A 17,969-nucleotide genomic window follows, 5' to 3' on the forward strand; every position below is an offset into this window, starting at 1 on the left:
CATTTCGCGGTGACAATGAGATCCTCGGATCTCCCAATAACTGGAATTGTTTGGACTGCATTTAATTGCTTAGCGAGTTTGACCCATTTCTCGCAGATCATTTAAGCAAATTTGGAAATTCAGGTATTGGACATGCGTGTTATCTTTCAGCAAATATCTGTAATGAAGTTATTCACTCGTTTCGAAAACTATTGTAAAAGAAGTTAAAATGGCAAAATATTTTTCAATTAGCGTTGATAGTACATCCGATCTGTCTCATGTTGACAAGCTAACATTTATTATTTGTAAAAGATCACGAGCCTAGATCTGATTATGTAGCGGAAGCCATACTGAAGTTTTTGGAGGATCATGACATTTCGATACAAGATTGCAGAAGCCAAAGCTACGACAACGCGCAAATATGTCAGGAAGGATTTCTGGTCTGCAGGCAAGAATAAAAGAAAAATGTAAATTTGCCACTTTTGTACCTTGTGCAGGGCACTGATTAAACTTGGTAGGAGTGCATGCCGCTGGGTGTGTCTTAGAAGCAACCAAATGCTTTGACATTATTCAAAAATTGTATAACTTTTTTTCGGTATCTTCTCATCGATGGATTGTGTTGACTGCTTATTAGGTGCAAAAAAAAGTTTTAAAAAGTCTGTCTCAAACAAGATGGTCGCCGCGAGCTGATGCACGAAGCGCCTTATATAAAGGCCATCAAACAATTGAAGAAGCTTCGATGTCCATCGCGAACGATTTAGGACAGGCACAAGAGGCCAGAGAGGAAGCATTTAGTCTTTGCAAGCTTGTAATTACCATATTTACAGAACTTTGGAACTCTGTATTACAAAGAATTAATAAAACAAGTACTTTGCTTCAAAAACAAAATATTACTCTGGATCTTGCAATAAATTTGCTGAGTGCAATAGATGAATTCTTAATTGGGGTCAGGGACAATTTTGATAACTTTGATTCATCATCATCAGCCAGACAAAAAAACTCAGATTTCGAATGTAAGAACCTCTCTAAAAGGATAAGGTGTAGAAGCTTACGCCAGACTTTTTTGACGGCTCTGGACCCTCAATAATTCTGACTGGGAAAGAAAGATTTAAAATTGAAACCTTTCTTCCCATTGTTGACACAAAAAGCGTTCATTTCAAACAGCGACTAGGTTCGTTTACGAAGATTGGCCAACGTTTTGACTTTTTTTCGATAAAAAAATCTAAATTCAGAAGACTTAAAAGAGAACTGCAAATATTTTGCTAAATTTTACACAGAAGATGTGAACGGAGATGAACTAAGTATATGCTGAATACCTGAATTTAAAAGACTACTTGAAAATTAGTCGACACGAAAATGAAAAAACTGACAGCATTCTAGAGCTATAATTTTTTAAAAACTAATAAAATTGAAGATGAACTTCCAAATGTTGAAATTGAACTTTTTTGTTTTTATTTTTACATTGTTAATGTTTATGTTTAGGTATTTAGAAGAAATACAAAAAATTTGTCAATCCAATACGGCCGTAGGTTCCTTAGAGGCCATTTGAAGTAATTTTTAATGTGATGACTTATAGTACATACTACTGAGAAAGTGGATAGCCTTTAAACTCCCTATAGAGGGGCAGCATCCTTAAAATCGTGTACAAAATCTTCTCTGTTGTAATATTTAAACGTCTAAAGCCAATTGTCAGCAACCTAATAGGTCCTTATCAGTATGGTTTTAGACCAAGAAAGTCCACAGCGAAACAAAAGATCATATAACGTCATATCCTTGAAAAACCCAGGTATGTCTAGTTTTCGTCTTAATTAAAACGTCAACATCGACAGACTAATCTTTGAGGTAGTTAAGGACTTTGTTTACCTAGGCTCAGCTTTGAACTAAAGCGTTGCTATATAAGACTCAAAGCTATTCTGGTACAATGTTGGGATTTTGGGAGGTCGCAGCAAGTCATCGTCTTTAAGTATTAGTGTTGACGACCTGGCCACATACTTTGAAGGTTTACAACCTATAGCCATCTTAATTTAACTTTGAATGATTATAATTATTTCTGTGAGGACCTTTCTCATATATAATTTTGATATTCAAAATACGGGCTGAAACTCTTGATCTCAACTACAGGCCACATAGAACTAACATATATGAAATTTGTTCACTCTGCAAAACCAAAACGAAGATGTTTATCATTTTTTAGCAACTTGTCTTATTTTACTAGAAATCCGTAGACTCCATTTTGATAAAAGCTTGTTTTCGTCAGAAGAATGTTTACGTGCTTTAAACAGGGAGTATGGTTGTAAATTGCTGGTACGCTATCTCTCCCATGCAAATAATTACAGAAATTCTTATTTGAGTCTGTTTGGAAGTATCTACTTAAATAAAAAAAGAAAACAAATTTCGTTAATATTCCATAACTTGAACCTCTTACAGTTCTTTATGTTCTTTATTTTATATTCCATAATTGTATACTCTTTTTTCTCAATGTAAATATCTTGATAATATTCGGAAGACGGCTCTAATGCCATAAGTTTTTTTTATATTGTAAATTATTATATATCGTTTTTAATTAACAAAGATTTGTCTATCCCCATCCTATTACGGTGAAAAAGTTCTGTGGCTTACGATCCTGTATGCATAGAAGGTGAGTAGTGAAGATAGTGGAACGACGAGCTGTATACAATGACGTCAACTTAGCCAGAAGGATAAAGGTCCAACGACTGAGATGGCTGGGTCACGTAGAGTGAATGGAAACCAATGCTATGGCCCAAAAGTCTTTGAATACACAACCATATTTCAGTTAATAGTTAATATCTAAAGTAGCATATACATTTATTACGCAAACAAACATTTAGGATTGCAACCTTTAGGACAAAAGTCTGCAACTCATAGAATAAATGCTGGTGTCCCCCAGGGCTCCGTTTTGTCTCCGACTCTCTTCTTTATATTAATAGACGATCTTTTCTCTGCCACTTCTAATCCATTAAACTGTTTTGCAGACTACAGTATCCTCAGCTTTTCATATTCGTTTCTAGATTAAAAACCTTGTGCTTCCGATGTGGAACTTAAACAGCAGCTTTAATAAGCTCATCAAGTTCCGGTCTCGACAGAATTGTATTAGGGGGAATTATTAACGGTGTATAATTTAATGCTTCAAAAACTCAATGCTGTCTCTTGTCGTTAAAGCGTAATCCACCCCCGATGCGGCTATGTGTATCAAAGATTCACAAAAATGAAAAAAATTTGTCACCTCTTCTGATTTAGCAGTAATTTACAAATCCTTCATTCTTCGAAAACTTAATTATTTGGGCAGGTTCCCCTAAAATAAGTTTTAGTCCTTTGGTAAAATACAAAAATGGCTTTGAAAATAAAAGGCGATAGAATTGGAACCAAACATTTACATCACTCGAACACTGCTTCAATGTTTCATGCCTTTTATCGTCTTACCGATGTTTTTACAAAAAAATTTGTTTGTCGAATTAGCCAGTTTCATTCCCCCTCGAACAATTCAGCCGTACTATTTGCACATTCAGTGTATTTTTAGGCGCCAGTAATAGCTATACATAATTGGTTTTCATCATTGAAAACAAACAATTCCAGTGACAGATCTCTGTCAGTAAAAATTTGTCGGTGGCTTTCAATCAGGAAACATTTTTCGATGACAGAAATTTGTAATGATAGCTATAAACAACCTGTCAAGAAAATTCCAATGTTTGATTTCAATGTTGAAAATTAATAATAGCTATAACTGGCGCCATAGAGTTGACCATTGAAAGTAAAATTGACAGGTCGGAATATAAAGAAAATGGAACGCGTTGTGAAATCATCAATCAGCTGTTCATTGAAAACTATTTCATCATTGGAAAATTGACTAAAAGAAAAGGGTAATTGATGTATTTTTTCCATAGAAAAAAATATACAATTCTTCAGCTTCAAATCGACATCAAATATAACAAATTTGACATTCTTGCTCGTTTTTTAATTTCAAGTAAATGGAAAGACTTCAAGAGAATGCAAAAACTTCAAAAGAATGAAAAGAGTGAATGACCTTAAAAAATTCAATGACTTTAAGTAAATGCAAAGAAAGCTTTAAGTCTATAAATGAATGCAATAAATTGATTACATTCAAATGATTAAAAAAAATTGATTAGAATTGTTTATAGGTCAAGTGTTTGGTTATGGCAAAATTTTACTTCTAAATCTTTTGGTGAATGCAATGTTTAAAATGATTGCATTTATAAAGGACTGTAATTACAAGCCTGATCTCTACCCGAATCCAAAAAGTTCAGGAAAATTGAACCACTCTAGGCTAAGGTTATGCACATTACAGTCCCCCAAATCAGCAATTTTCCTAACTAGAAATGTATCGATAACTTACCAAAACAAGAGCCTGGGATGCGACCCACATTGATAACTTCCCATCCCTGCCCTTGTCGATTTTTCTAAAACTTTTATAAAATATCAATAACAATATATTGTGTGAGTTTTAAATCAATATCTCGTCTTTGTTCACATAATATTTGAGTCTAAAGCCATTTCATACCAGTTTTGTGTTGTTTTTGTAGATTTTCTTGTTTTTAGAAAAAAATTGTGAATTGTATTTACCCGCCTACAAGATCGACGTCCTCGTCAATGGTCAGAATGGTGACAAGAAACGTGGATGATCAATGTTCATTTCCGTAGATTCGTCAATAAGCAGAATTGTCGCATTTGGGAGAATGGTAATCCAAGAGTGAGCTTCGAAAAACCAATGCATCCACAAAGAGTGACTGGATGGTGCGGTTTATGGGCTGGTGGCATCATCGGGTCAGGAAGTTATTGTGAATGAAATAGAACCAATCAACTTAAGCGAAGACGCAGATCACCAATTCCGCCTACCCGTCCTTGACGAAGTGAAGGTGGATATATCTTAACTGAAGCCAAACAAATCTGCTCTAGCTGATGGCATTGCTGCCGAATTATTCAAAGCAGCAGGCGATGATTTGGTAGGGAGCATGCACCAACTCGTCTGCAAAATATGGTCGGAGGAAAGCATGCCCGATAAGTGGAATCTCAGGATAGTTTGCCCAATAAATACAAAAGGAGACCCTCTAAATTGCGATAACTACAGAAGAATCAGTGTCCTGAACATTGCACATCAAATCGATACCCACCATCTCTTTATCGATTTTAAAGCCGCGTATGACAGAATCTATAGGGTAGAGCTTTACAGAGCAATATCTAGTTTTGGCATCCCTGTCAAACTTATCCGTTTGTGCAGAATGACGATGGAGAATGCACGCTGCTCTATCAAGGTCGGAAAAGATCTCAATGATTCATTTGATGTCAAAAAAGTTGTTAGCCAAGGCGATGCACTGTCATGCGACTTCTTCAACATCGTTCTGGAAAGAATTGTTCAAAACTCAACCGTCAACACTAGAGGCACAATCTTCCAAAGGTCAATCCAGTTACTTGGATACTCAGATGATATTGACATAATTGGAAGATCAAAGCGTGATGGCTGTCAGTGGAGCGTTTTTGACATTAAACAACGATGCTATAAACACCGACAACGACACCAGCGCTGAAATCAAAGAGGAATAACCTTTGCAAATCGCTGCTTCTTTGGACTCAGAATTCAATTGAGTAATAAAGTCCTCTCTCGAGCATCTTAAATCTCCATCTATAAGTTACTCATCATCCCGGTACTCATTTATGGCGCTGAGGCCTGAACTCTGTCAAAGAAAGATGAAAGAGTCTTAGGATGCTTGGAGGGACAAATTGTATAGCGAGACTGGCCTGGTTTACAGAATTAAACACATGCCACATGTTGGTTGAGGCCCAGGTCCGCCCCGGGCTATAGCAATACACTAATTAAGTAATTTAGTTGTTTGTTGAGTCTTTTAGCAGCCATTTGGCCCATATTCTGTTTCTTACATAATTGAACTATACCAATATTATCATAATAATAAGAAATGGCAATAATTCTTTAAATATTTGTTTTTTATTAAAAAACAATTTGTCTGTCGTCTTCCGTGTAGACCCTACACAAAATAAACCTCCACATATGAAAGGGGCCTTAACAACCTAAAAATCTCAACAATACCAATACAACGACCATTGATTTCCTTCCGTCTGCCAACACTATCCATCAAAAATCACATGTGTCAACAAAAGTCAAAACAAATTCATCTAAAGAGAGAGAGAGACACACACACAACAAATCTACTACAATTCCAAATTGAGGTTGTCATCAGAAATATTTCTTTTTGTGTACAAAAAAAAGACCTAAAGTTAAAAGATTCTACGAGTCGAGCTCCAGAGTGAATTTTTAATCTAAAAACCAACTTAAACAAATATTCAGCAATATTTTTAAATCATCCTGATATCATAACAACCATTCAAACCAACCACAATCGATTGCTTGAAATAATAGCATCTGTGATAAGCAAAGTGTTGAAGCAATTTTTAAAACAAAATAAGAAAAACTCAAAACCGCTCAGCGGCAGGCAATCACAAAATCCAATCCAATCGCCAAGGCAAGAAAACAGTCTAAACGAAAACTAACCACACTAACCAACAAACCAACAGTAAACAACAAAAATGGAAAAGGCAGCAGTTAAACAGTTCGAATCGTAAGTATCACGTCCTGTCTCAGGAATTGACCATCGTTCGTTAAGCAAGCGATGGATGGCAGAGTTTTTGGCAAGCAAAAGCAATCCTCACTAGAATCAGTTTACCTACCTACGAACCAGGAAGTCCTCTCCTATCGTAGAGACTCTCTAGGTTTAGGTTATGTCTAGCTGTCTGAGCTGTCAAAATGCGTGCAGAAAAGAATTATTCAATGGCAATGCAATTGGGTTGAATGGAAATTAGGATTTTAACAAACTCAGATTCAATGTGGAACTGGATTTGACCGGTTTTATGAGGAAACTTTGTGGGTAGTAATTTTTTGAATTGGGTGACAAAGCGTCGTAGGTCCTGGGGAGACACTTAGATGCAACTAAATTCACTGACAATCGACTTGTTGCTTCGAAGTTAGGAATTTTCTGTTTTCTAACTGAGAGTGGATGGAAGTGTACATAATTTTGTAGCTCCAAGTACTAACTAAAGCTCTTTAACTTTACAAATTTGCAGAGATAAGATTTAGCTGTCAATTCCTTTTTTCAAGTTCCAGGACATGGCCATACTCTAAATCCTATCTGTCTCTCTATTAGAGGGACAGCCTAAGATTGTTCCCAAAATCAAAGTTAAACTAAGCCTGAGAATTTTAAAAGTGATTGCAAAGCACAATACGCTCCTTAAAGCTCCTAATTTGAGCGAGGCATGCTGTCCACAATTTACCAAGGATTTTTACTCCGTTTTTAAAAAAATATTTCAAATCCAAATTAAGGGGCCATCGAAAAGAGTACGTCTAGAGGAAGAACCACGACCTAGTGACTTACAACTTTCAATCATTCCTTGGTTAATGTGATGAAAAGGGCCTTACAGCTTTTAAGACTAATCCGAAAGTACAGAATTAAATTTAAAGGTTTTGTTAGTACAAAAACTTTTAAGTGACAGTTTCAAGGTCTCTGGTTGACAGGCCTACGCACTAACACAACTTTTCCTCCATGAAAAATATTTACCGTCTTAAAAATTCCGACACTCGGCAAGTTACCCTCGATTTTCACTTCTTTTTCTAAAGAAAATAGATTCAAATTCAGTACGAGGACTGTCCTACGTCAAGATGTACTGAATTAAAACCTTAAGACAAGTTAAAGATAGTTAATCCTTTTCGAGCAAAGCATTGCAAAGTTTTCAGATACAATCCGGTATCGTGGGTGGGTCCCTTCTGTGCCCCTTTTGAAAAACCACGTTTTCAACCAACCGACTTCTTTTAACCTCTTAACCTAAAATTTTAAACTTATTTTATTTCTTTATTTCAATTTTTTAAAAGCAAACCATGGCCTGAACTTCAAGACAGTGATGACAGTGATATGGAAAATGACATAGATGTCGATAAGTTAGCACCATTGGAAATAAATCCAAATGAAAACCGCTTACAACACACTTATTGTTTGTGGTTCTCACGCAAAGGTGCACACAGAGCTGTGGATTATAGTAAATCGTTGCGTTTTGTTGGACGATGTGCAACGGTACAACAATGGTGGTCATTGTATTCTCATTTGGTGCGACCACGGGATCTACCGCCCTTCAGAGAGTTGAGTCTCTTTAAACAAGGCATAAAACCAATGTGGGAGGATCCAGCTAATTCAACTGGAGGCCAATGGGTAATACGGCTGAGAAAAAATAAAATCGATCGGGCATGGGAGAATGCTTGTATGGCTATGTTAGGTGAACAGTTTCTTGTTGGTGATGAAATATGTGGAATTGTTTTAACAACCAAATATCCGGTAAGTCAAATTTGTTTTTTTTTAATACATTTTAATATATTAATAAATTAATTTTATATTTAAAACAGAAAGTGATCGAATAAAAGCAAAATAAAATTTAAATTTAATATAAATTAGGTTAGAATACAGTTATTTATTTATCATATACAGTGGCTCAAGCGAATAGTCAGACGGACACATAAAATGTAAATTTTCGTAATGCAATTTCTCCAAGAAAATGTATATAAGTAAAGAGTGGTAAAATTGTAATGGCCGATGTTGATTTTGAATGAAACACAAATTATTTATTAAATTAGTGTCATTTCTTTTGATAATACCCTTGTTTTTGGGCATTCTATAAATAGTATAGTAGAAAATTCCCAAGAAAACGCATCGGCAGTAGACAGATTTTTGTATTTAAAAATTGGTACAACTGAAAGAAGGTCTGTTAGAATAATACAAAAAACACAAATACAAGAAAGTTTTGTGAAAATCAAAATTTAAAATTAACTTAGCAAAAAAAAAATAACTAAAACTAATAAAATGGACCACTTTCAACAAGAAATGTTAAGTAAACATTTGGAAATTGAGATTCTATAAAAAAAATCATGAAACGATTGCTTCAAGGCGGGGGTTTGTTCGTAGACTACTACATTAACATGTGGTGTTGAATCGAGCTTGAAGCTCGCCTGAATTCTTTATATACCTGAATCGAGTTGCAATGAGTTTGATTCGCCTCGATTCTGATCAGGGATCGGATTCGAGTCAAAATTTGCGAAGAATAATTTGTGTGAAGGTTTGAATCAAAATAATAAAAAAATGCACATGGAGTAGGTATATAGCCTTACACATATAGCACTTTACACATCATCGAAAACATCGAAACACAATTTGCATTTAAGAAAGTGCTGTCAAACTTAATCTAGATAAACCTTTGGTGGAAACATAGCAAAACTTAATTATCATTTCTATAGTTTCCTCTTGAAAAATAAGCCCAGTTAGTCCATTTTCATTAAGAAAATTAAATAATATCAACAGTAACAGATTGATTTTTTCCCCGATGGAAAACACACATGATTTCAAATGTTCAACTACTCAACTACTCGAGATACAAATGCAAAATCAATCGTACCAATATTTGAGATCGAAATAACATAAGATCCATTCGAGGCTCGTATAATTGTCAAAAGATTTTACTTTAATTTTTATCGATAGTATTCATACTGCGGATATTTTTTTTGTTATTCGTGTAAAATCCTACTATACTATTGATAGATTTTCCAACAAAACACGGGCTATATTGGTATAGTTCATTTATGCATGGAAAAAAATATCGGCCAAACGGACGTCGCGACTTAAGCCGATCACCTCCATTATATGTTTAAATTTTCGATGACTCTGACTCATAATTGAGGTTCTTTGCCGTTAATGAACCGAATTATCAATTGTTTTTAGATTTATTGACAAATTCACTGAGGTGAAAATGTTACTCGTCACTGAAGATAATTTTCTTCGAAAATTGATCATCCTCTGACTATTGACGACGCACAGTGCGGTATTTTGGTCGAAAACCTGGCCAAAAATATTTGGGTACATTTTTCATATCAAATAGGTACCAAATGATTAAAAAGTAAAACCCACTTAAATGTCCATTCCGATTAGCCCAAAGAAAAAAATTATTAAAAATCAAAAAAAAAAACACGTAAAACACTGCGCCATAATTTTTGTTCAAGCTAATATTCTATTCTTTGTTTTAAAAAACCTCTTTATGATAAATGTCATAGTTTATAAGAAATTTAAAAAAACTGTTAGATACTTTTTCCTAGAAAATCCCTTTTTTCCTTTTTTTATGAGTGAAATTTTCTTAATCCGGGTGTTCAAATTTCATTCCAAAATTGTATGTCCCTGTATAAAGGTAACCAAGTCTAAAATACTTGCGGCCCTCTTAATTCAAAATACGAAGAATGCGAGATGTGGATTAGTTGTATATTTTATGAGTACAGGTCAAATATTGAATAAACAGATTAAACCTTTTTTATTTTCCTTCCCCAACTCTTGTTTTATGGCATGTAATACAAAATGACCAGGATTAATTTAAATACTCTTCATCTTTCATCATAAACATCTTCAGTATTGGGATATAAGGGTCTGATGTCAGTAAAATCCGGTTAAGCTCATCCACGATGCATGCAGTTCTGGAGAATTTTCGTGAAAAGTGTACCCTGTATTGGCGGAAATGCCAATACAGTATTAGTACCCTTTATATGTTTACATTTAAACACAGTGCGAGCGTTAGGAAAATAGGGAAGGATTTAAAAGGAGATACCGGTGCACATTGGTCTTAAAGTTTTTAACTTCAAAATGGGAGGGAAAAACAGAGTTGACCAAAGCATTCCACATTCTCGATGTGCGATTTAAGAAAGAATCTCTGTACTTGGCAGTACGCCCGAAATTGAGTTCAAGGGTAAACTGATGAGCATTCCTAGAAGTGCGAGTATTACGACTGAATTGTTTAAGGGTGGAATGCAACTGGCTAATTCGACAGAACATTGTTTGTAAAAATATCTATAAAATAACGAAAGGCATGAAACATTGCGACGGTGTTCTAGCGATTATAGTTCTGTCGCCTATCATTTTTAAAGCCCTTTTTTGAATTCTATCCAAGAGATTTAAACTTGTTTTGGGGACACCTGCCCAGATATGCGAATTATATTCAAGCTTTGGACGGATAAAAGCTTTGTAGATTATAGCCAGATCAGAAGGGGTGAAAAATTTCTTGCATCTTCGGAGAAATCCTAAGCACCTGACAGCATTTTTGGCGATATCGAATATGTGATCATTCCATAAGAGGTGATCTGTGATATTCATACCGAGTACTGAAAGTTGATTAGTTTCCTGGATGCAAGTGCCGCTCATGGATACCGGCATCGGGGGTGGGTTACGTTTTAACGACAGGAGACAGCATTGAGTTTTCAAAGCATTAAATTCTACACGGTTTTTGATTGAACAATGCTGTCAAGATCAGAATTTAATGAGCTTATCATACGCTGCCGTTTAAATTCCACATCCGTATGACAAAGATGTGAATCTAGAAACGAATATGAAAAGCTGAGGGTACCGTCGGCGTCGTCGGCGAAACAGTTTAATGGATTAGAAGTGACAGACAAATGATCGTTTATGAATATAAGGAAGAAAGTCGGACACAAAACGGAGCCCTGGGGTACACCAGCATTTATTTTATGAATTTCAGACTTGAAACCATCCAATACAACTTGTATTGAACGGTTAGAAAGGTAATTTCTAATCCAACGAAGAAAAGATTCATCAATACCAAAAGCACGCATTTTCGATAAGAGAGCTTGGTGCCAAACTCTATCAAATGCTTTTGAAATATCTAGTGCAATAATCTTACTTTCTCCAAAACGATGTAAAGATTTGTTCCACTGTTCGGTGAGATAGACCATGAAATCACCAGTGAACCTATTGCTACGAAAGCCATACTGTCGGTCATTAAGAAGCTTCCGTTCTTCAAGATATTTCTTAAGCTGAAAATTAATCAGCGTTTCCATGACCTTAGAAAGAAGGGACGTGAGTGCAATTGGACGATAGTTTGAGGGAGAGGAGGATTCGCCTTTTTTAGTGACAGGCTGGACAAATGCAGTTTTCCATCCACTCGGGAAGAGACCTGTAGAATAGGACAGATGGAAAAGCTTACGCAGTGGTTTTACCAGCTTTGAAGAACACCTCTTCAGAACAATAGGGGGAATACTATCCGGGCCAGCGGATTTGTGTATGTCAAGGTCTTTCAGTACCCTTTCGACTGCACGAGTGCGAAAGAAGATTCTTCCCATAGAATCATTTACGCTCTCAAGAACAGGAGGACTCATGACACTATCCGGTAGTGTCGAATTAACAGCAAAATGTGCTGCAAGCAAATTGGCTTTATCAATCGAGCTTACATAGGGAGTGTCATTGTGGACGAGCTTTGGATTCCCCAAACTTTTTGCTTGGGCTACCTTTAGACCTTCCGGGAAGTATGCCAACTGGAAGTGTTACTTCTTCGCTAAGCCACTCCTCATTCTTATCCAAGAAACGGTTTTCTGTGCAGTTGCAGAGTTGCCATCTCCTTTTATAGTTTGCTTTGAACGCCTTGATAATTTTTGTAAGTTCATCTATCTTCCCTGGGGGACATTTTGTGATATGCATACATTTTGTATCCACATCTTTAAGTTTACCGTCAAGGAGTCTTTGTGAGCTTCCTCTTACCAAGTCATGGAGCGGTTTCCTGGTCAGAGAAAAGGTGGAATTAGAGTCATGTGGAATAATATAAAAAATGTTTATTTATGTTCGCTTGAAAGGAGTTTTTTTCAAATGCTTTGTGTTTTCTTATGTGAAAACTTGTGAATGGTTCTGAAATGCAGGATTGTTCTACATATCCAGAAGTTAAATAATATATGTGACAAACTTTGTTGCGGGGTGTTGCCAATATTCAAAAACACTAATGTTTCGTAAAACCAACAAAAAAGTGCAAATTTTGTAATTACATTCTTCAACTCATCGATATGAAGAACTTAAGTTGAATATAAAAATGTCTTTGCTTAAAATATTGTACATACCTTGATTGATATCCATATCAAACTTTTTCACAAAAATCACTTTTAAGATTTAAAAAAAAACACACAATCGCAAACAAACTCGTGCTAATTCAAAAATTGCAGATTGCAACTGTTGGTGTCTCGAACGGGGGTGACGAATTTAGTGAAAGTTGACAAAATTGATTTATGACCACGTTTCAGGTCAAAATATCACACTGTGCGACGCTTAAAATGGTCAAGAGGCTTTAGTTTTTGGACAATTGCACCTTGTAAGCGTCTAAATGATATATATTTATCAAAGTCGAGCTTGATAGATGCAACTGTTTTGGCAAGACGACAAGTTGAGGTGAACGGTTCTTCAGCCACACTATCGCGAACGGCAGCAAAATTTTCTGCAGTGAGAGTTTTTTCACATCTTCTACAGACCCGGTTCGCTCAAAGTTTTTGGACGACTAAATTGACCGAAAAAATCACGGAATGCACGTATACATTTTGATTTGAACGCTTATTTTCATAATAAACCTGAATAAATTAAACGCATTGCTCGATTATGTATCTTTCCATGGTTCAAATTGAATTAGGCTAAAATTTATAAATGTCAAATGAAATGCAGAAAAAAACTTGACGTTTAGATGTGGTTCAAATGTAACACCTTTTTTAAAAGAGACCTCGAGTAAAGAAGTCAGGCGACGAATCCATCATAAAAAGTTATACATCAGTGAAGAGAAATACATAAAAATGAAAAACCTAAGTATTTTTGGAATAAGTTTAAGGTTGTAAGTTAACCCTTAGACATACAATAAATTAGGTTTTGTTCGGAACTAATATTTTGTAGAAAGTAAAATGTATCAAATTCAAGGGATCTAGTGGATGTGAATTGTGAGCTATGAATACAAGCCAACTACCCAAAGCGCAGATCTTATACAACAAGGTCGTATTTATTGTAAATATAATTACCCTGAGGTATATATCGAATAACAGATCTGGTTTGTCGAGTAGATGCTCAAAAGAACTTTAGAAACATTGAAGACCTCAAGAAAAGTCCTTAAGTATGGTAAAAGCTTGTATCTTCAATACCTCGCCTACTTAGATATACTATTACTAATTATGGAGTTTAACAAAATTTATAATGTTTCTCAGAGAGAATGGTTGAACATTACCTACATAGTTATGGAAACGAGGAAGATAAGCAGGCATTAAATTCTGTTTTATTTTAAAGACAAACAGTAAAACATTCATTAAAATTCTTTGTTCAACGTTAAGCCACATTAACATATCTATCATATAGGCGATTGGAGTATAAATATTGCACTTCAAAGTTGTTCGCATTTCTTTATTTTAGAAAAGTTGAAGCTTATTAATCATTTTTTGATTGCACAAAAAGAGAAATGATGAGCATTATTCAAAGCGTGGTTTTATCATCGCATTGAAGATATTTATTGCACCAACAGTTGAAATATTTTTTCGAATTCTTCTCAATAAGTCAATCTCTTTTGATATTTTTTCACTACATAGTCTATGTGGTTATTAAATGAAAGTTTAATTCAAAGCCTATAACAACACCAAGGTACTTTCCTTCTGTTATTATTTCTAAGTTTTTATTATTAACTTTAATGTTTGTCACACTTTCACTTGTATTATTACCAATAATCATCAATTTTGTTTTCGATAAATTTAATTTTAACTTGTTTGCTTTAAGCCAAACACTTACATTATCCAAATTTTCCTTAAGCGACACCTTATTTTAAATTATCACAACTAATATACAATAACCCATAATCCGCAAATAAAGCATATTCACTGTTTTGTATTACACTGCCGATGTCATTGATATAAAGGTTAAACAGAAGAGTGCCAAGGATGGACCCATGTGGTACACCAATATCATTTAAGATTTCATCCGATAAAATGTTGTTAAATTTAGTCTTTTGCGTTCGAAATGATAGATACGAAATTATCCAAAATAGTAATTTATCACGCACTCCATAACTTTCAAGTTTTTCAATTAATATTGATCTGTCTACTGCCTCAAAAGCCCGCTTTAAATCAAGAAAAACACATATCATTTTTGTTTTTGCGCCGCGTTGTTGTTTCCAATTTGCAATGACCATATTAAGTGCACCTTCACAAGAATGCTGCTTTCTAAATCCTGACTGGTTATTAATTATCAATCGAAAAAGATTCCAGTTGGAAGTGAATAACTTTTTCAAGTACCTTCTCATAGAGAGGGAGGGCATTAATTGGTCTAAAATCTTCACACTTAATTGATTTTTAACTTTGGGGATCGGAGTAATTTGAGACACTTTCCATGAGCTGGGGAAAATAGCGTCATAAAAGGATTTATTTATTATTTTAGTTAAAGGGGGCGCTATGAAATTAAACACATCTTTGAAAATTTGTATATTAAGGTATTTCGGTTAACGTTTATTTTTTATATTATCAAGCACTTTTTTAAATCAGCACACTCAATTCAATTTCTTGAAAACGAAAGGAAACAGGATTTCTTACGATCTAGTTATTAAAAGGGACAAATGGGATTGAGGCGCATATTTCAGTTATGCTGTCAAAAGTCACTTATCTGATATTTTAAAATTCGTATCTTTTTCCTTTTTATTTCTTTTCTTTTATTTCGGCTAAAATAGTTTCATGGTCACAAATTTTCAAGCTGGGAATCGGTTCTGCTTTGATTTTTATCGAATTAGTTACTGCAAGATGGATTAATGTTTTTGAGTTCTGAGTTATTCTAGTGGGTTTAATAAGAATCTGTTTAAAACTATTATTTTTTAAATATCTTTCAATATTTCTTTTATACAGTTCACTAGACTGCATCCATTCAATATTAAAATCACCAATAACAAACACTTCATATTGGTAACTCATTTTACTCATCAATCCATTCGATAAACTTATCACAAGAAACTCTTTTTGAACTTCTTGGGGATTTGTAAACAACGACTAAAACTAAAACAAAAGTGTCACAAAAAACTGAGTGCAAGCCACCAAATATCTTTATCAATTGCATACATTTGAATTGTCTCCGCTTGCTACTTATCTTTTAAATAAATAATGATTCCACCAGTATGTCTTGACTCACTTTTATTCCTGTATATATTATAGTTGCTTAAATAAAGTTCAGCATCATCTATTTTATCAGTAACACAAGTCTCACTTAGCAAGATAAATTCAAATTGATTATTTATTATCATTGTTTCCAATTCAAAAAAGTAACTTAAAATACTTTGAATATTTAAATATGTGCTAAATTATAATGTTGTTTTTGTTTTAAACCTTAATTTGCTGTTTAGTGACTTAAATTATATTTTTGGCATATTTAAAATAAAAAAGTTTTTAAAGGTCATATAAAAAGGTTATAAAGTTTTACACTCACTGTACATTTTCTTGGAAAAAATACATTGCAAAACCGTATATATTTCATGTGTTCGCCGATAAGTCGTTTGAGCCACTGTATAAAATAGTTAATGATTAAAGCAATAATAAACGGAAAATTTGTAGTAAATATGCTACGGAAAATCTAAGATTAATTTGTAAAACTCATGAGATCGTGGAATTTAAAAATACACCACTCGGCTTAAACAAATAGTTAACAATTTTACGAAAATAAGTTTAGTCGTTTCAAGTGCAAGTTTAAAAAGAACTGAAATTCTTAATTTTAAATTTATAGCATTTAAATTTACAGAATCTTCATTATTTTGTTCATATTTCAAGTTTACAAATTTCAAGAAAAAAAAAGTGAAAAGCGAAAATTATGACGGTATATTACTTTTAGTGAGTTTTTGGTATTTAAATTATTTAAAAAAATACTTTTTTATCGATAAGCTTTATGATAATAATTTAACTTTAGTAATTTTACGTGAACATTTTTAAAGTTAAGTCATTCTACAAATTTGAACTTCTCAAAAGTTATAAATCACTTTCATTATTATCAACTAATGGCTTTTGTCATTTGGGGGTGTTTGGATTTAAAAATTGTTGAAAATTCGAATGATTCGTAAAATTATCATTTGGATATCTAGAAAATTAAAAAATCTTGCCAGCTAAATTGTCTTGAAGTGATTCCGAACCAAATGGTTCGGTCGTGTGTGGGTTACCCAGGAGATTTGTGTACAATCCAATTTATTAAAGTTATATGAAATGTCATTTTTAAAGAAAGCTTTTGAGAATTGCGCACAAAAGCTTTCAGCCGGTTATTGTCTATGTTAAACTTTTTAAAGACCTGATGATTTTAAGTCAACACATTCTTTTTTTGTTTAGGAATTTCTTTACTTCCTATAAAAGTTCTTTTTAAGTTTATATTAAATAACAATAAAAGCATACATATAAAGCTCTTACATCCTTTAACCCAGGCAAAATATAAGTAGAAGCTGTGTGGGTATGTTTTATTCGTTGACTGTTTTGAAAATGGAATTTAATTGAATTCTTGAATAATTCGGAGTAAAAAATAAAAAAAAGGACTTGTCAGCCTCGTGAATACATACAAAAAAGACATTATTAACAACAAAGCTTCTGTAATAGATTTTTGAATTTACTACGAAAATTAAACGAATTAAGGACATCTAGTAAAATATAATAAACCTTTAAAAATGTCCTAGATAGGAATTAATCTTATGTTGTTTTCTATTGAACCATAAGAAATCGATTTTTATAACGAACGATTTTTGGCTTACTCTTGAGACGCAAACAAAGATTCATTTTGATTTTGGGTTGAAATTCCACCACCGTGCTTTAGTTGTGCCAAAAATGAACAAACTAAACGAGTATTTCTTAAAAATTTAATCAATTGATGTTTATTTTATTGTTAACAGTTAAAGCTTAGTACATACTTGTGAACCATCTCGTGAACCCATACAAATTTCAGTTTTTAGTTCACCCGTGAACTTGCTCGTGAAGCTGAGTGGAGAACAAAGTGGAGAGTTTTCGTTCACGGGCAATTCACGTGCAAAATGTACGGGAACTGTTGGTGAAGCTTTGACATTTGGTTTGTTCATGTTCACAACGTGTACTCACAAGTGTGTACCAGTGAGCAATG

The 17,969-nt window shown here is 34.0% G+C and overlaps 1 protein-coding gene across 1 annotated transcript in view; it reads left to right on the forward strand.

Moving 5' to 3' along the window:
- The first annotated feature begins 6,200 nt into the window (after window positions 1-6,200).
- LOC129939088 (eukaryotic translation initiation factor 4E type 2) overlaps window positions 6,201-17,969 on the forward strand; it is a 187,477-nt gene continuing 175,708 nt past the window's right edge. Inside the window, exons 1-2 of the mRNA XM_056046960.1 lie at window positions 6,201-6,587; window positions 7,892-8,348. Coding sequence (XP_055902935.1) covers window positions 6,556-6,587; window positions 7,892-8,348 — 489 coding nt within the window. The 5' untranslated portion in view covers window positions 6,201-6,555. The remainder of the gene's footprint in view (window positions 6,588-7,891; window positions 8,349-17,969) is intronic.

This window comes from Eupeodes corollae, chromosome 1 (assembly GCF_945859685.1).
Source record: "Eupeodes corollae chromosome 1, idEupCoro1.1, whole genome shotgun sequence".
Taxonomy (NCBI): domain Eukaryota; kingdom Metazoa; phylum Arthropoda; class Insecta; order Diptera; family Syrphidae; genus Eupeodes; species Eupeodes corollae.